The sequence below is a fragment of the Protomyctophum parallelum genome (assembly GCF_964188405.1).
Source record: "Protomyctophum parallelum genome assembly, chromosome: 1".
Classification (NCBI taxonomy): Eukaryota; Metazoa; Chordata; class Actinopteri; order Myctophiformes; family Myctophidae; genus Protomyctophum; species Protomyctophum parallelum.
Window position 1 is genome coordinate 73,080,859 of NC_139697.1, and position 19,047 is coordinate 73,099,905.

A 19,047-nucleotide genomic window follows, 5' to 3' on the forward strand; every position below is an offset into this window, starting at 1 on the left:
TCAAAATAAAACATAAAACAGACCAACAGGACAGGTCAAACTACTGAGTGCGCAACTGCGCATGTCACGGAATCCAAAACAACTTCAAGGACCTGTGCATAAGGTAGTTCTTGGTCTTGTATTTTTATTTAAAGCTTTTATGAGTCTGTCTGGATGTACGAATCCGACGGCTTTGCCACTTTGAATGTGCCATTTGCAGCTATTGTTTTGAACTTGAAATACATTTCACAGTCGCATATTTATTCGCTTAGGAGCTACCGACCTGGCAGTAAATCAAGGAAATAAACTTCCAACAGCATATAAATGTAATGTGCAGTGGCGTCTAAAACCACGTTGTTTCCCTTGAACTTGCTTCCTACACTCAATGATTGTCTGGCCAGGTGAGAGGGAGAGTATTTGATATATTTCATCGTGCATGGGGGTTAGCTGACTGGAAGTGGAACATGTTTGTTTGGGTTTGTGTGTGTGTGTGTGTGTGTGTGTGTGTGTGTGTGTGTGTGAGAGAGAGAGACGCAACTTGGCCTGTTGTAGCGCCACCATGAGGCTGATTTGAAAACTGTATGAATAGGTCATATAAAGTGTCTTGTGTCATAGAAAATGATTCATTGAAAACACTGGTTTAGGTAATCAAAACGTATACAGTAACTCACTGCTACTCTATGTCATTATACAGGTGGATTTAAAAATGTCAGATTGCAGCAGAACATTTGAGATCGTAAAGGATGTGATTTTGTCGGCTCACAAGAACACAGGGACGGAAGATAAGATGGGCTTCTACAACAGTTGGGCCCAGAACTATGATCAGGTAATGCAGTAGAAATAGGGGGTTGCTGATAAGAAATACCACAGCATTTAATAGCTTCACAGTTGGACATTGGACAGATGCAGAGCTGATAAAAACAGACATGCCATTCTGTTGACTTCTAAGATGTATTGTAAAATGTGCTATCCCCCCTCTGTACACGCTGCCGCTGCATAGTGACCTACAGTATATTAAACACTTGTGCTTTGTTGTGACTGCTCTGTGCAGGACGTTGGTCTCATAGAATACCGGGCACCAAGTCTAGCAGCCAACAACATCTCTTCCCATTTCCATGGTGACCGTGAGGCAGCAGTGGTATTGGATGTGGCCTGTGGTACTGGGCTGGTGGCCATCCAGGTACAGTCACAAGACACAGAGAGAGAGAGAATTTGAATGAGAAGAAGTCACCACACATCCATAGCAATGATGCAGTGAATGATTTCTATAATGCAGAGATACACAAAATATCTTTGCCTGGTGACTGAGAATGGAATACCTTTAAGGACACTGGCTCACTTCATATAACCTGACGCTGCCAGATGAGGGCGGTATTGGGTAACCATGTTCCCCAACACAGCACTCATCTGGGATCTCTCAGGCAGTTGAGCTGACAAAAATCCGTTCCGTACCGGACCAATCAGCGTGAGCTAAGGGCGGTATATGTGCGAAACCGGACGTGAAGCTATATAGACACGTCAATATGATTGGTTGTGTTTGCACGCCCACACGGTGATAGACAGACGGTCCCATCCAATCATCTACCAAGTATCTTGAAAAAAAGGAACAGCCCCGTCATCAAATTTGCTTCCGTGATCCCAGATCCCAATAAGCTGTGAAACAAATTTGTGTAGCAAGCTTCTTGGATCTGGCAGCGTCAGGTTACACTTCATACTGTATGCATTAAAATAAATTCACAATTATTCTATGCTTATTGTAGTTGACATATTTCTGCTGGTTATTTTTCTACTGCATGATTATGCTGACACATCCGTATTACTGTGATGGTCTTCAGATTCGATCTGCTTATGTAGGCTTATCTTAATTTAAATCAGTGTTTCCATTATTATTGTTCTGTTGTTTCTCAGATTTCAATTTCAATACAAAACTGCATTAACCTGCAGACCAGGGGCAAACCGGTGACCTTACAGCCTACGGTGACCATCTACCTATTATGGCTGTCCCTAATCCTCTATTTAGGAGGGTTATCTTGCACATAACTTGTTGTGTCTCTGTTGTCCAGATGAAAAGCCATGGGTTCAGATATTTCGTGGGCGTTGATGGCAGCAGGTCTATGCTGGAGATGGCCAAACACACTGGCCTTTACCAGGACCTCAAAGAATGCATGCTGGGAACAGAGCCACTACCTATTCAGTGGGGTAATTCAGTGCTATACTGCTGATATTTAACTGTATATCAATGTCTCTCTCTCTCTCTCTCTCTCTCTCTCTCTCTCTCTCTCTGAAGTAGCCTCGGAAACCCAGACGTTTTTATTTCCAGGGAGAAAAAAGAAAGTCTGTGGCCGAGTCCACTTCAATTCGGCATAGAGTAGCGCAAACGTCGATCACTCTCTGCTGATTTCTTATCGTCTGCAGATTTGTTAAATTGACGTACACACACTACACACTACATCCTGACAGTTTTCTTCGATTTTTCAAAAATAGCAGACCTACAAGCTCGTAGCGCGCCACTTGGTGGCGCGCTATGAGCTTGTAGATCTGCTATTTTTCAATAGCTAAAGCATAACATAAAGCTAACACTAAAAGGGGTTCCTGCCCCAAAATGGGTTAATTAGTCTCATGTCACGCAGCTGCGTCTAGATTCTCGCGGTGGATCCTGCAATGAGCTGCCTATGCCATAGAAAGCATAAGTGGACCCCAGGCTAGTGTCGTAGTGTCCTTGAGCAAGACACTGAACCCCTAATTGCTCCTGATGTGCTGGTGGTGCCTTGCATGGTTTCCGCCGCCATCGGTGTATGAATGTGTGTGTGAATGGGTGAATGTAATGCACAATCTATGTAAAGCGCCTTGGATAAAGGCGCTATATAAATGCACCATTCTCTCTCTCTCTTTGTCCACTGTCTTCCTCCTGCAGGTTCATTTGATGTGGTTGTGATTGTTGGAGCACTGAGTTTTGGCCAAGTTCCTGTTAGTGTGGTCAGAGATCTTTGTAGGGCAGCCAAACCAGGTGAGCTCTTTTCACTGTCTTGTATAATGTTTATGTTCCTCACTTCCTGTGCAAGTCTGTGCACTCAGTGCAGTGGCACCTGTCCCCCACAAGGTGGCTATGTGTGCATGACGACCAGGGCTAACACGGACAATGTGGAGTACAAAGCTGCACTGGAGCGTGAGCTGAGGCTGATGGAGAAAGAGGAGCTGTGGAGCGCAGTGGAGGTCACAGAGGAACGGGAGTGGGAAAGAGCAGTGTCGGAGCACGAGGAGGGATACATACCTGGTCATGTCTACCTGTACAAGACCTCACCTCTGTAGCTGCCTACATAAGAATTATTGTAGGCAGCTACAGTGCACATGGATAACTATTACTCTTTTTAGAGTCATACAGTAGTTGTCCATTTGCACTCTGATGTTATTTAGTCTGTTTGTATTTTTAATTAAATAATTCAAGCAATAATACAACAACTCTCATCAATGGCTTCATGTGCACACAAATTAACTAGTGGTGTAATTGTACGCCCGGGATGGAGAGTATCATAACATGAAGGTTAAAATTAAACCCTTTGAGCATATTGACAAACAGTCCAGTCCAGTGGCTTTTCATAAAGCTTGTTACTGTAGCTCCTACAGCCTAGTAAGCCCATTTAGTTAATGATATTTAGTGTCTCACAAAGTATCGCTCAGAGGTCGAAGATATGAAAATGAATTCTGAGACAATGGGAAATTCCAGATGAATGTTTGTGTATTATAATTTAGAATGCAGTTTATAACTCCCAATGTAAACTATTCCCTTATTCATTCATTTATTCTGAGAATTGTTGCAATTGTGTTGCAATGGAAACGAATCTGATTAACTTTTGTATGCCATATTTTATATGAAAACTAGCTGATGGCTTCCATGTGACAGTCCTCTGAGGTAAAATTATCCTTTCATTTGAGTTGAAAATTACATTAAATTGCAGTGAAAGTATGTCAAGGACATTAGAGCAAAACCAGAAAAATGTATTTTCCTTTTCCACTATGGATTAAACAAACCTTTTACGTTTATTATATTAAGATACTGTATGAGGAAAATATACCCAGCATATAGTAGTGATGGGAGATTAATCGGCAAACATATTTTAGTTGTTTTTAGATTAATCAGTTCAAATCGGTTCAAATCGGTCTGTCTTTACAGATAAACAAGCCCAACAGCTCAAGTAACAGCTTGAACAAATCTACAAGCTCACAATATTAAATATAAAGGTATTAAAGTTTAATCTGACTTGCCTAAGCCTGCAGTGCAGAAACCCTGTTACATGTATCAGCATCATGCAGAGTGTAACATCTTTTTGAATGAATAAGCAATATTAGAAACTATCAAATTCAAGCTTGACCTGGACTCAAGTGCGCCTCTACGATGTGTGCATTGCATGCATCAATCATTGAAACTAAATTTGAATCCCTGACAAACACATCACATTTGTCCTCTCAGTCTCTGTCAAACCAGTTTGTCCTGTGGATTTCCATAGCTGGGGCATGGAGACCGGATGCCCAGGGAAATTATTCAAAGGAATTCAAAGAACAGGCTATTTTCAGTCACTGTGTTAAAGCTAGTTGGAAGAAAATTGATTGCTGAAGTGAGAAAGGCCATGCTTCTACTTAAAAATTAATTATATATAAAGCTTATAGCCTTAGCATTTGTTCAGTATCAGGGGTCTCCCATATCTCCAGCTCTCAAGTCAACATAATTTAAATAACATTTATGTGGGACAACCACTTCATTTTCACTTTTCCTGTGTCCTGTAAACATGAGTTCTCTCTCCTGATTGGATGAAATTATATCCCAACCTGAACATTTTTGTTCTCTTAATTTCTTTATTAAAGAAATGGGGAGATCAATGTTTCTGAACAAACTATAACAATGAAATATGGAGTTATTTAACACTTACATTACACCCCCGTAATGTATTTTAGTACTTCATGGAATTTTAACATGCTTCTACATGAAATGAAAAAGCATTGTCCTTCAGTTGGGTTTGACAAATCATTTTTTACTAAAAAGGTACAGGGAAAAAACAGCACAATGTGCTAAATACAAATTCAGAGGTATTGAAGGTTTACATAATATATTACAGGTAGATTTCAAAAACCTTTACTGGTGAATCCCCATAAACATGTTAGAATTAGCAACTTTAAAACGCTGGCATTTTAGGCACAAAAAAATCATTAAAAAAAACGAAAACAAAAAGTTAAAACAAAATACAAAAATTGCTAAAGCTGTAGATCTGCTATTGTAGGCATGCACACAATTGTACAACAAAGTATAAAATAGGGTTTAAATAGGATTGTGTGTCAATATGACAAATCTCCCTCCCTGTGTTAAGGCTTTATGGAATGAAACAGCAGTGCAATATATCCATCATCTAAACACAAATTGCAATGTATGACTAAAACATTCAAACATGTGTTTTGTAACTGTAGCTTTGCTGTTGTGCACATATATCAGTTGTGGGTAGTGACCATCATGTGTTTCGAACCCTTGTGGACTTTTCCTGCATACAATGTGATGTACATCTGTGTAAACTTATAACATAAAACTTGTAGCATACAGTGTGAATACTGTGTGCAAACAATGTGTCCCAAAATGTGAAGGTGGCATGTTCATATATATGTCCTGGCTGGGTTTGAGGAATCGTCCTCGTTAGCCTCAGACTCCACTAAACTCTCCTGTGATTGGAGTCGTTTCAGCTGAGACTTGGTAGATGGTGCTTGGCTTTTCTCCGATTTAATCGAGCCCAGCTCGATTAAATCTCGATTAAATCTCTTCATCTGAGACTTTGTGGATGGTGCCATGCTGCCGGACAACTCTGACCCCGACCTCACGTCCGGTTCGCCCTGGGTGGGAGGCATCACGTACAGTGGCTCTTTTGGCTTTGTCGACACTCCGTCGTAGCTCTGTGACCTCAGCAACACTCGCCCGCTGGGCTGAGACCTCATTGATGGCGGGCCAGTGTACCGAGAGCCTGAGCCGTTGGAGGAACGCACCACCAGGTAGCGCACAGAGGGGCTCTTGTCTGCATTTTGGCCGTTGAAGGACCGAGCCGAATTGATGAACAAACCCCCGCCGAGGATGAGCAGTATGGACGAGCCCCAGCCGATGTACAGGCATGCACCAATCTCCCTGCGCTGAGCATCGATTTCGGCACTGTAGAATTTGCGCACCACCGACGCAGCCGTCCAGGACGTGGGGATCAAACACAACACCCCTGTGGCGACCAGCACCACCCCCGCCGCCACAGCAACGCGGCCTTTACTTCCTCCTCCTTCCTCGTCCAGAAAGCGAGTGCACTTCCCCCCGACGAAGGCCAGTAGAAGCCCCATACCGCCTACGACAGTGCTCATCACCATGAGAGCCCTGGCAGCCTGCAGGTCAGAGGACAGCGCCAGGAGGGAGTCGTACGGCTTGCACTGGATCTGGCCCGTGCTCTGGACCACGCAGCTCATCCAGATGCCCTCCCACATGGTCTGTGACGTGACGATGGTGCTGCCCACGAAGGCTGTGACCCGCCACAGGGGCATAATGCAGCTGATGATGACCCCTACCCAGCCTAGTAGACAGAGGGCACTGCCCAGCATCTGCATCCCCATAGAGGCCATGTCGACGAGGAGAAGAGAGACACGGCTGCCCCTCTAGCAGTCCTCACAGTTCAATGACCTCTGTGATCAGCACACTGCTCCGTCGTCTCCCACAGTGTGTCTAACAACAAGTCACTGCTTTCTCCCCGCGGCCTCTCGCATTTGTTGCCGTTACTTACGAAAGCTTATGCTCAGCATTTCTTCTCACTAAAGCAGGTGCTGTTGTCCTGAATGGTAGGCGTGCCGAACTACTTCCTCTGCCTGTCCGGCTAATCCAGTTCTATGTCCAGCCTCCAGTAGCTCCTAGTAGTGCCTGACTCCCAGGCGTATCTGTCTGCCAGTTCTGCCACAGCACCTCTATTTTCCGGCTCACACTTCTCTCCTACTGTATCACTCTTCCCCCCCTTTCAACCCCACAGCCTGCTTCTTTATTCTACTACCCTTCCCTCTGTTATTTCTCTCTCTTCTATCTAATTCCCTTCCCCCTTTCTGTTGATACTGCACAGCGTCCCCTGTTCTGTGACACCTGGAGAGTATCCACCTGTATGCAGTAAGGTGAAGACCACACCCACGCTCTGGGGACAGAGAGGAGGAGGCGGTTTAACACAATGGGGGGAGTGAGTGAGAAAGGTAGCGGTGACATGACATCATATTGTCAGTGTCTTTGTTGCCTCTTTAGTTTAAAAACAGTAAGTGCTAACTTAAAACACAGCAAACACTGGGCAGCAGTTCATGGACTGGTTAATAAAATAAAACTTTCAGAGCACAACATTGACCATAATTCACACAGCGGCCATTTTACATTTATGTCCTACTCAGGACTGGGCTGAGTATGATATAAGAACAAAATGGCCACCATCACCTTGAGAATATATGGTCACTTCATCTCATAATGATATTTCATTGACAATAAGAATAAAACATTAGGATAGCGTATTGATGGCATGTAATTCAAAAGGAAATATTAAACAACTAGGCACATCTTCTCCAGTTTAATTCTAACAAATCTAATCTAATGAAAGTAATGTATTAAGGAGTAGGCAAATAAACATGTTTTATTGAGCTGCTCAATTAAAACTGAGTGAACTGAAATATGTTTTTAAATATCTTCTCTTTTGTGTGCAGCCTACCTGTTGTTGGGTGCAGGGTGATATGAGCAGTCACACTTGACCTGAATCAAACTAATTAGACTGAGCTGGGTGTGAGCGACACACCTGATTTGCACACAGGTAAGCTACACAACAGTGGATCAGTGGTTATCAAAGTGGGGTCTGGGTACCCCTAGGGGTCCTCAAAAGGATTCCAGGGGGTCCACAACTAAATTAGTTATACTATAACTAATTTAGTTGGGGGCCCCTGTGGTTCAACTGATTTTGATGCTATAACTGTATCAAAATCAGTTGAACCATTTGAAAATAGCAGCTCACAATGCGTCGCGATGCATTGTGAGCTTGTAGATTGGCTATTGTTTGATTGGCTACATTGTTTGAAAAATCTTTTCAAATGCAAGTCCGTTGCCAAATACAATTCAGGGGTCCGTCACATGGAATGGTTTTTCGTGATAAATCATTCATCCCCACACACACACTCAAGAGAACGCCTCTGACAGGATGTTTAATCTGATTTATTGGATTAATTATACTGATTTGCATGGCAAGCAGATTTGTTATCTTCATGCAACAGAAATAAAAGTGGATTTGAAGGAATCCCTATTGTCTGTATTTTATGTAATATCTAGGCATGAATTAAAACTTAAACAAAGACAAAAGAAGAATATTGATACGCTGCAGTGAGAGACAGTGAATTGTAACACGATCTCCTGGGAGGTAAGGCTTGGTTAGAAATAGGATATTGTTCAGGAAAAAAACCATCCTATCTAATCTCCCTCCCACACACTCAACATCCCTCTAAACATCAGAGGGCGATGTGTATGTGTGTGCGTGCGTGTGTGCTTGTTCACTACCATAACCAACTGCACTTATAATGTCATAGTCAAAATACATAAACACAGAAACTTGATCTGATAAGAACCTTTTTGTTGTTTACACTGCAGCCTCTGCTGGGCACTGACTGACAACAGAGTAACCAGTTTCTTCCATGAGTTTAATTGTTACTCCACCTCTGTTTAACCAACAAACATCCAGTAATAAGGTAGTAAGTAGAAATTTTTTAAAAAACTAGAACAATTTAGTTTTCTTTTTTTAATTCCCTAAACATTTTGAATACAAGTGGCAAAGGCTTTTGCCTGATTTGGGGAAGCAAGTAATAGTTCCCTTAACCACATGACGATTTGGTGTGTAGATGAGGGATGAAATGGGTTTAAGTATGGCACACACACGCATGTGCACGCACACACACGCACGTGTGCACACATACACACACACACACATACACACACACACACACACAAACAAATACAAAAATGCACAAAAGCCTTTACATTACCTGTCATTATCTTTCATTTTATATAACTGAATAACTCATTATCATTGTCAAGGATATTCTGAAGTTGTTCTGAAGGATATTCTAAAGCCCTAGCTTTATTTCTGTAGCATAATTTATGTTGAGGAAAGCTACATTGTTACATGACTTGTAACGCAACATGTTTACAAAGATAATTCTATGTCAAAAATACTTGCAAGACCAGAAGAACAGCCTGATGTCTGCCTGCAGCATTATTCGGCACAGTAGTTCACGAGAAACCCTGTGAAAAATCTGTTGTGTTGAGTTTAGAATATAAATTAGACCAGACCGTCATATTTATATTATAAGTTTTGCATTTTATTTTGTTTAAGCCAAGTCTGAGGACGGAAAAACTGCAGTAAAGATGCCGAAAGAAATGACATGAAAAATTATGTTGACCCCAATGAAGGCTGTCACCTTCCAGCTGGAAATAGCACAGATGATGATGCTCGCAAAGAAGCCGGGCAGATGTGTTCCTCTTGACACCATGCCCCAGCTCTGTAGGTCCCTTCAAAGAGAGAGACAGAGAGAGAGCAAGGGGTGGAATCTGCTGCTATCCAGCCTTATCAAAGGTTTTGTTGTGAGAGAACATAAATGAGGGTTGTTGCCATCTGCTTTCTCCTGACCCAATAACTTGGGCGGTGTACCGTGGGGCCTGGACTGCCTCAACTGAACAGGATCTGAAGGTTCGGAGAGCACTTGCCTGGAAAGCCTTGCACGGGATGAGGAGAGTGTGGATATGGAGAAGACCTTAAGAGACGGCTGTTCATATAGCTATTGTGGAGTCGGTACTGCTGTATGCCGAAACATGGACCCTCACAGTACAACAGGAAAAAGCCCTGGATGGAATCTACACAAGAATGCTACGAATGGACAGACCGCATCAGAAATGTGGACCTCTATAGGGACCTACCACGGGTCACGGACAAAGTCAGAGAGAGAAGGATGAGACTGCAGGCAGGGCACTGCGTCAGCCACCCAGAACTTGAGGCAAGTAAATTGACCCTATGGGAGCCAACCCAGGGCAAGGACTACTCTGCAATACCATCTGGAAAACAGTACCATAGCAACAAGTTCATGGTAGTTTCTAACTCCAAAAGTTAAACCACCATAGCATAGGGAGAGAGTAGTTGATGTATTGATGTGTAGATAAATGTGCACACATAGATTCATCTTTATTCCATCTATATCAGTAATACAATGTGACTCATGAAATGGCATTCATCAAAACAAGTACATAATTCCTGCACGGTAAAATCCCCAGTGTTCATTTAACCGAATGTAAATAAAGAAGTATGCTCTCGCAGTGGATTGAGGAGTTTACTGTATGTGTGTACTGTGTAGTCATTCTGTTTGAAGGCATCTCTGCTTTATTCACATGTAGTACAGAGGAGAGAGACACATAGACCCTAGCTATTACAGGAAGTCATAGCCGTGTGGTCATCCACCAATGCTTAACCCAGTCAGACCAATTATTAAAAAAGTATCCCAGGCATATTGTCCATAACTGGCATGTTGTAGTAATTTTGTACAGGTGGGCCTACTGTAGAAGGCCTGCTGGGACTACCACGCACAATCGACCCTCTCGTGCTGCGGTCAATAGACTGAGGTCTAGGCACCGGGTTCAGATCATATGGCCCGACCAGTGAGTTATGGTCATGCACATGCTCCGCCCTTCTACTGGATGGATCAGACGGTCCCCTGGCCGATGCTTGACCATGATAACGCTTATTGAAAATAGCTGTGCTCGCGGTGCCTGTAGCATAGGTGGGCGGATGGCTGGGGTGGGGGGTGTGGGCGGAGAAGTAGCTGTATGGCGTGTAGGTTTGGTAGGATGGGCTGGCGGCCCGCTTACCCCCACAGACGAGGCAGAGGAGGGCTCCTCCGAGAAGGAGCAGAACGGAGGCAACCCAGCCCACGTAGATGGAGGAGCCCACCTCCCTTCTCAAGGACTGCACTATCAGGGGGTCGTTGTAGAAGTAGCTGGTGAAACCTGCAGACCAGCTGACTGACACCACGCACATGATACCCGACAGCACACACAGGACTCCACCCAGCAGAGATGCCTGGAGAGCAAACGGTATTGAAGAAAAATATATTAGACTTGTAGGCCTATATTTAGTTTTTAAGGCACTCTCTCTGTGTGAAAAATGTTTTCCGAAATGCCTGTATCCTATTTGAATGTGAAAGAAAAATAAACTCTCCAAAAGTTAATATATATCTCTAAAATATAGGGCATGCACTATAGCTAATGGTATCGTTTTGTTAACCACAGGATTAAGTTACTAAGTACACTTAGTAATCACTTTAAATGGAGTTGGAACAACAGATGTTCAGGAGGTGGAGATCAAAACACACATTGACCCTGCCCTTCACGCCACTAGTCTCCACCATCCACGCCAATCTACCTGTCCCTATTTATACCCACCTAATACCACCCAGAAACCTCCATGAACCCGCCTCGCTGCGTCGCACACAAGCCACTTTCGGGCGTGATCGTCCATGTAAGACGAACGCCATACGACCTCCTCCCCAAAGACTTCAGGGTCGGTGACCCCCCCTGGAATACATACCCCATTTCATTCATTCATTCATTAATTTATTGTCTAAATAAATCTCTTAAACTTTCTCAATGGTGTGTTTCTTCCGACTAGTGAACGCTGACTGAGCAGATAAAGCTTGTAGTGCTTGCAGATGGGTTATTAAAAAATATATATAGAAAATGTTTGAATAGGGGGTTAAGTGGTTAAATGTTGTGCTTTCAATCATGCATGAGTCTTTCTTCAGGGAGTCTAAAGAAAAATGTAGACCTTTATTCATCGCATGGGGAAGATTCAGTTTCAGCTTCATCCAGCTAATGGCTGCTCAAATGTTCATGATGAGCACTTGAGGGGGCTGTTAGGGGCAACTTACTCAGGGACACTTTGACGTGTATACTTATAGTACCTTTATTGAAAGGATAACCCTTTGAGATGTATCATCTCGTTTTCAAGGGAGTCCGTAATCCGTATCACATATGGTGGAAGTCCTGGGGGGTGAACCGCTGACCTCATTACCAGATGGCCTTTCTACTCGTGACTGAGCCACGGACACCTCAAATACAGCTGACATTTGCATCTATAAACATTTGTGTGGTATAGCTACTCGCTACAAAGAGCACGCTGTGTGTCGAGAATTAATTACTACTCATCACCTTCTTCCTGGAGTTTGAAGCAGACTGAGATTGGTCGCGTGGTGCTCCGCTGCAGTTGGCCACCCCTCCTCCCATGAGTGCGATAATGAAACCCAGTATGCCAAGGATAATGGACAGGAGCGTGAGGGCACGTCCGGCCTGGATGTCAGACGTCAGCGATGGCTGCCTCTTGCACTGCATCTGACCAGTGGCCTGGACCACACAGTGCAACCACAGACCATCCCACACCTGAAAATAGGGGTATCAAATCCATTTTATGCAAATATGTAAGTATGTATTTTTCTGGAGAGGGTATACATAGAGACTCGAACCAATAAGGTATGAGAGAAGAGGGAATTTCAAGATGAACCGGAACCTATCTCCTGTTTTCAATGAATGCCAACAGGATGTGTCTTACTGTCTTATGATTATCTACTTTTTAATGCCGAATGTTGCAGTAAGGCTTTGGATCACATTTTAGTCTTTTGTTAATCCTATACCGAACTAAACTCCAAATGAAGTAGGACAGCGTAGATACAGTATTGTGTTAAATTATTGTTGGTGGTGTAAAATCACACTCATCTCACTCATACAAGCTCTCATCTCTTACCAAATAATCGACAATAAACATGCAAAGGGGAAATTGAATGTACTATACATAATGCTTAAATTATTTAATATTTGTTTATTTAGATTTTCTTTACTGTGAGGTTATTTTTGCTTATTTTATACAAACATTTATAAAAAACATTTCAGTTTAAAAAGGAAAGAAAACACTTTCTTTTACATTATATACTAGGCTAAGTTATCTGTATGTCTAACTCACACCGACCTTTGTTGTCAAAATAGATAATAAATACTGTAAGCCATCGCAGTGACAGTGAAGTGTGATATGGCCCATGTCCATATGGGAGATTAAATACACTGTATTTGAAGTGAAATAATTTGATGCATCTGCATTATTTCAACTCACCGATTGAGCGGTCACAATATTTGCTCCCACATTATTTGTCTCACGCCACATGGGCAGACCACATGTCACACACACCAGTATAATCCCAATGAAGCACAGCGTCAGGCCCCCGATCTGCCTGCCCTGTCCTTCCATAGGGAACGTCTGTAATGCAGAATGTCAGTCCAGTCCCATGAAAACAATCCTCTCAGGCTCCAGAAAGAAAATATATATATACTTTTTTTCCCCCTCCAAATTCTCTCTTGGTCACACTCTTAAAACCTTTCTCTTCAAGAGGAGAGCAAGCTAGAGCATCAGTTTGTTGAAAGTCTTCAGAAGATGTATTGATCAACTGATCAAGGCAGGTACTCTTTGTGCACTCTGTAAATTTACACAGGGTAATTCAGACCTCATCTGGCCTAGATCCAAATCTAGTTATTCTGGCTGTCAGGTAGGCTACACAGAGCTGGTTCATGCTGATTGTTAAACTCCACAACACATGCAGTAGTAATTAAGAGCCCTTCTATACATGCATTTTAATTTTCCGGACAATATCTTGGCCACGGCCACTCAAAATAATGTGATGTCTCACATTTACAATGGTGAAGCAATATGTTTCCAATGTTTCCAGGGACAGAAATGCCATTAAGAAACTACAAAGTCTATTACAATTACATTATTTAGTTTCTAATTTAAGATACAATAAGTATATTAAAAATATCAATATAGATCTATATATCTATATTCTTCATTACGTCTATCTTCACTACAAATAACCCTATACAATGAATGCCCATTGTGTGCGTTTGTCTAGTTAAAAAACTAAAACTAGCATCAAATGCAGGCATATTGTATATATACTGTACGTACATTCGTACGACTTCATCCAGTTTAAACAAAATATAAAATCAAACAATCTCTAGTGCAATACATTATTATTGAAAACATTGAATAGGATCATTTAAAGACATTTAATTCAAAGCTGAGCGCTGACTGCTCATATGAGAAATAATATAGCATTGTAACTGTCCCATGTCTTCTTCTATGCCTCAGCATCTGTACGCAGCACTCAGTATCCCTCCTCCGATGATCAGCAGGGCTCCTGACGCCCAACCCACGTAGATGGACGCCCCGAGCTCGCCCCTCCTCTCCTGAGAGGCCATGGGGTTGTAGAAGCCTGTGATGGTGCTGTGTGCTGACCAGCTGACAGGAATTATACACAAGACACCCGCCAGTAAGAACACCACACCTCCCGCAATGCCAACATTGTTCTTCGTCAGCCCGTCATGACGAAGGAAGTTTGTGCAGCGTGCCCCAACCACGGTGAGCCCGATGGCCACCACACTCACCGCAATAGAGACACAGACGAGGGCCCTGGCAGCCTGCAGGTCCTGGGGTAAGGCCAGCATAGAATCATAGGCCTTGCATTGCGAGTGGCCAGTGCTCTGAATCACACAGTTCATCCATATGCCTTGCCAGAATACCTGGGCAGTGATTATGTTTGCCCCTACAAAGGCCGTTACCTTCCATGCAGGCAGGCCACAGATCACGATGGTGCCCAGGAAGCCCAGGAGTGCTAGACACAAACCAAGTATTTGCCTGCCCATATTTCCTCAAAGTAGAAAGTTCTCTCAAGTCCAACACTTGGTTCAAAAGTTAGCCGTGTGAAAAGCCTTGCCTGATCTGTGGCACAACATTATCCTCCCAATAACTACAGGTACATGAAGTCCAAAAGCCGCTGGTCAAAGTGAAAACAATTACATGCAGTCTGAAACTGGGTGGGTTTAGCATAGCAGGCATGACAATGAGAACAGGGAGGGGATTGAAAAGGTTGTTGATCATGTTTCCTGCTGGGCCTGATTCCTACATTGTAGAGTAGACAGGAGTGGGAGGGAACACTGGTAACCAAGGAGATGTGCGAGGACTGAGGAGCCACTTTGTTACACCAAAACCGTCAGTGCCAAGATCGCATGCCTTCTCTGGAGGGAAAATGCTATGGCTAACCAGCAGTGAATGGACAGATGGCTTGTGGATATTTGTCAAAATTCAATTTTCCACAGATACAAAATTAGACATTACCAGAAACAGAGAGCCCTGAATGAACTGAATGTTTGAGAACCAATAGTGGACTCCTAATGTGCCATAGTAAATCAGTGAGAAAGTCAAAGAAAACCTGGATGACACATGCACAGTAATATGGCATAAGCAAATATATAGTATTTTTAAAGTAACTTGACCAAGAGTGTATACTTTCTGCCAACCAGGAAGTAAAATGTTCCAATCCTACTCTATTGTATGCTCACACCAGGGAAAAGATGCTACCGTGTGAACCCATAACAGTCATAGACACCATGAGAAGGAAACATGATCAAAGTTAAGACTTTTATTGAATAAAGCAATCACAAGCAATTTAAAAATAGGCAAAATCACAAGCAATTAAAACATGCAATAATTGCAACACAGCTTAAAATTCATGGAGAAAAATAAATCATGGAGAGAACAAACAAAGTCAAGTGTCCTTTTGAAAGTCAGTGTCCATTTTGGCTGAGCCACCCTTTGTCTTCAGCTTTCCAGACTAACTCAAGAACTAGAGTTTAGACATAGGCTCCTCCACTACCTGCTGCTGAACGTGGGGCAGAATATTTCACAGCATATCCCCTCTCTTCCTTGTTCCTCTTTGAGCAGTGGCAACAGAGCAGTGCGCCACCGATCAAGAGGAGACCTGCACATCCCCAGCCGATGAAGAGGGCAGCACCCAGCTCTCGCCGCTGTGCATTTACCATGATGGGGTTGTAGAAGTCCCTGATGACGGTGTTGGCAGACCACGACACAGGGATCAGGACCAGGACACCGGCGACGATGAGAAACACCCCAGCAGTGATGGCTACCTTGCTCTTGTCGGACTCGTCCTCAATGCAGTTGGTGCACTTTCCCCCAGCGACGGCCAGAAGGAGTCCCATCAACGCCACAAGGATGGAGATGACAATCAGAGCCCTGGATGCTTGGAGATCCCGGCTCAGGGCCAGCATGGAGTCATAGACCTTACACTGCATTTGGCCTGTGCTCTGCTTGACGCACGTCATCCACAGGCCCTCCCAGTAGGTCTGTGCAGTCACTATGTTGCTCCCGATGAAAGCGGAGACCTTCCACATGGGCAATGCACAAACGATGATATCACCAAGGAACCCAATGATTGCCAGGAGTGTGCCACACATCTCAAGACCAGCAGACGGCATGATGTTGACTGGACAGGATCAAAATGACTGCAAAGTTGGTGGCAGGAACAAAACTCAAAGAACACACTGATGCACCAAACAGTTTCCCTGAAGCCTTTATACCCACTTCCTGAAACTGTGGCTGATCCTGATTGGCTGTTTTTAAATGGATTAATTGACAGCACCTGTGTGTGACTTAACAGGCCAGTTCCATTTAGCACACCCACAAACACACACACTGGGGAGGGGTTCTCTGTAGAAAAGGAATTGGCATAATATTATTTTATTAAGAAATAATAATATTAATATAGTGTCATGATAACAATTCCATGGTGTTATGTGTGGCTGTCTGGAACATAGATCTAGTAGGGGTGTATGTGTTAATGGTGTGACTACTGTACATTATGTCAAGTGGTTGACGTTTACATCACAGATTCAATTATTTAACATCTGACTTTAACTTAAACCCTAAACTTGGTTGACCATAGTTACTAGTTCGGAGTTCCTCAGGGTTATAGTGCATTTTCACTCTACATTAAATCATCTTAACTGAAAATAGCTTATCCAAAAGGTCACAATGCGTAGATCAGCTAGGTTTTCCACAAAATAAAGTAAAACCCTGACCTCAGTAAAACTATATGCCTGCCAGGGAGCCAATCAGACACAGGTCATATAATGGTGAAAATCCATAATAACCCACACAGCTAAATCCTGTGTTGTGTTCATTTAACTCTGATGGTGTAAGATGGGTCTATAATCATTATTAGACTTTAGTTAAATGAACGCTCAGGATTTTGCTGCAACTCTGTATATTTTGAAGAGCTATTTTAATTCAGAATGGGTTCAGTCTGTGGGGGGTGGAGGTTCTGGGGAAAAAAATAAATTGCAGCTTTATATTTTTTCTCAGTTTTATAATATTCCTGTTCATTGTGTAGGCTGAAAGCTTAGCCCATTGGCAGAACCTTTTTTTTCTCCTAACTTTTACTTTTTTTACTCTGTCAAAGTTCAAAACCTTTGTATGCGAATGAAACAGATGAAACAGAGTTATAATGGTTGAGGTCCCTGTGAAAGGGAGGGCGTACCATCTGTGATCTCAAGGTCAAATTGATGGATGTGTAGCTGAGCCAAAGCCCACCCAGATGACGGAGGGGGCCAGGGGGGGGATCTGTGTTTATAAGTTCCCCACTTTGTGAGAGTTTAGTTGGTGACTTTCAGAAGAGCGCACTCAGCGGGAGAGGAGAAAAGGCAAGCGACAATATGGCATCTTTGGGACTTCAGATTCTGGGAGTCGGTCTGGCAGTGCTGGGATGGGTGGGGAACATCACCATCTGCATTCTGCCTATGTGGAAAGTGTCTGCGTTCATTGGTAACAACATTGTGGTTGCTCAGACCATCTGGGAAGGACTTTGGATGACATGTGTGGTGCAGAGTACAGGCCAAATGCAGTGTAAGGTCTACGACTCTCTGCTGGCGTTACCCCCGGATCTCCAAGCTGGCCGTGCCATGGTCGTCATCGCCATCCTGTTCTCACTGTTCGGCCTTCTCCTTTCAGTGGTCGGAGGGAAATGCACCACGTGCATCGACGACCGATCAGCGAAGGCCAGGGTGGCCATTTCAGCAGGTGTTTTCTTTCTCCTGAGTGGAGCACTGTGTCTGGTTACGGTGTCTCTGCCCGCTAATACTATCATAAAAGACTTCTACAACCCCATGGTTAATGACGCACAGAGAAGGGAGCTGGGCGCCTGCTTGTACATCGGATGGGGCGCGTCTGGACTGCTGCTGGTGGGTGGTGCTCTGCTCTGCTGTCAATGCCCATCAAGGGGAGACCGTTACAATGGAGCAAAATACTCTGCGCCAAAATCCACCACACCAGGGAAGGAATTTGTTTGACTTTGTGTTTTGGTCATTGACATTTGCTGTGATAAACAAAGACTTTCTTTCCTTCTGTTTTTAAGGAAATATCTTTTACAATTCTGTAGGTAGAAATCTGTTGTTTATTGAACTGTGTTTGAGTTTGCATATGAGTAAATAACTTAGTTGACTAACAGTGTATGGTAGGCTATGTAAAACTATTGTTGTTTTACATAGACAACGTGAGTTGAGGTTTGTGATATGTGAGGATGCAGGATTATACTCAAATTCATCTTTGACTTGTCTATTTGACATTGTGTTACAATTTTGATGTGTTTCAAGTACTATGGTCAGTATTTAGCCTAATGTTTCCGTGTTCATTGTACCACAAAAGTAATTTGAAGCTGTCTAAGTACAGTGTTGTATGATTTAATGTTCTATTTGTCACAGGAAATAAACAGTATTTTTGTCAGAAGGCCTGTTTTATTCAGTAGGCCTGCTCTCTCGTTACAATAATTGAAGAGCCAAGAAGCAAGATGACTTAAAAGTGAGAAAGAAGCCTACCGGTAATTTATATTCACATGAACTTATCTTCTCAGCATCCTACAGAGTATTAATCAGGCTTAACCTATTCATTTGCTTGTCCAACTGGTCTCAAAGGGATGCCCATGGACACAATTGGAGGCTTACATCAACCTGACAGACTTGGCAGATGTGCACAGGGCAGTCTGAGGTTTTGTACATGTACAAGCGTTCCTCGGCAACATGTATCCATGCCTGCACAAAAGTGCACATCATACCAT

General features: G+C 43.2%; 6 protein-coding genes across 8 annotated transcripts; 2 read left to right on the forward strand and 4 right to left on the reverse strand.

The window, feature by feature from the left end:
- The first annotated feature begins 6 nt into the window (after window positions 1-6).
- On the forward strand, window positions 7-3,312 carry mettl27 (methyltransferase like 27). Of its 3 annotated transcripts, XM_083788732.1 has the most exons (6): window positions 7-103; window positions 674-805; window positions 1,031-1,159; window positions 2,043-2,178; window positions 2,894-2,986; window positions 3,080-3,312. In XM_083788732.1, exons 1-6 carry the CDS (start codon window positions 62-64, stop codon window positions 3,286-3,288), a joined length of 741 nt encoding a protein of 246 aa, XP_083644858.1. In that variant the 5' UTR covers window positions 7-61; the 3' UTR covers window positions 3,289-3,312. The 3 variants fall into 3 exon arrangements, with proteins under 3 accessions (XP_083644858.1, XP_083644856.1, XP_083644857.1); XM_083788730.1 differs by having other exon boundaries at window positions 2,894-3,312; XM_083788731.1 differs by lacking the exon at window positions 7-103 and adding an exon at window positions 313-380 and having other exon boundaries at window positions 2,894-3,312.
- Window positions 3,313-4,995: 1,683 nt separating this feature from the next.
- Window positions 4,996-7,018, reverse strand: LOC310861724 (claudin-4-like). Its single transcript, XM_083769319.1, has one exon. It carries the CDS (start codon window positions 6,610-6,612, stop codon window positions 5,617-5,619), a length of 996 nt encoding a protein of 331 aa, XP_083625445.1. The 5' UTR covers window positions 6,613-7,018; the 3' UTR covers window positions 4,996-5,616.
- A 43-nt stretch (window positions 7,019-7,061) lies between these two features.
- On the reverse strand, window positions 7,062-13,342 carry LOC310854822 (claudin-4-like; the record flags this gene model as incomplete). The annotated part of the gene is made up of 4 exons (XM_083759520.1): window positions 13,200-13,342; window positions 12,248-12,475; window positions 10,599-11,120; window positions 7,062-7,166 (listed from the first exon to the last, which is right to left on the reverse strand). Exons 1-4 carry the CDS (start codon window positions 13,332-13,334, stop codon window positions 7,062-7,064), a joined length of 990 nt encoding a protein of 329 aa, XP_083615646.1. The 5' UTR covers window positions 13,335-13,342.
- Window positions 13,343-14,224: 882 nt separating this feature from the next.
- LOC310876214 (claudin-4-like) lies at window positions 14,225-14,970 on the reverse strand. Its single transcript, XM_083789675.1, has one exon. The coding sequence runs from the start codon at window positions 14,783-14,785 to the stop codon at window positions 14,228-14,230; it is 558 nt and encodes a 185-aa protein (XP_083645801.1). The 5' UTR covers window positions 14,786-14,970; the 3' UTR covers window positions 14,225-14,227.
- Window positions 14,971-15,772: 802 nt separating this feature from the next.
- Window positions 15,773-16,417, reverse strand: LOC310876179 (claudin-like protein ZF-A89; the record flags this gene model as incomplete). The annotated part of the gene is made up of 1 exon (XM_083789624.1): window positions 15,773-16,417. Exon 1 carries the CDS (start codon window positions 16,412-16,414, stop codon window positions 15,773-15,775), a length of 642 nt encoding a protein of 213 aa, XP_083645750.1. The 5' UTR covers window positions 16,415-16,417.
- Window positions 16,418-17,641: 1,224 nt separating this feature from the next.
- LOC310876204 (claudin-4-like) lies at window positions 17,642-18,710 on the forward strand. The gene has a single exon (XM_083789659.1). The coding sequence runs from the start codon at window positions 17,651-17,653 to the stop codon at window positions 18,281-18,283; it is 633 nt and encodes a 210-aa protein (XP_083645785.1). The 5' UTR covers window positions 17,642-17,650; the 3' UTR covers window positions 18,284-18,710.
- Window positions 18,711-19,047: the final 337 nt, after the last annotated feature.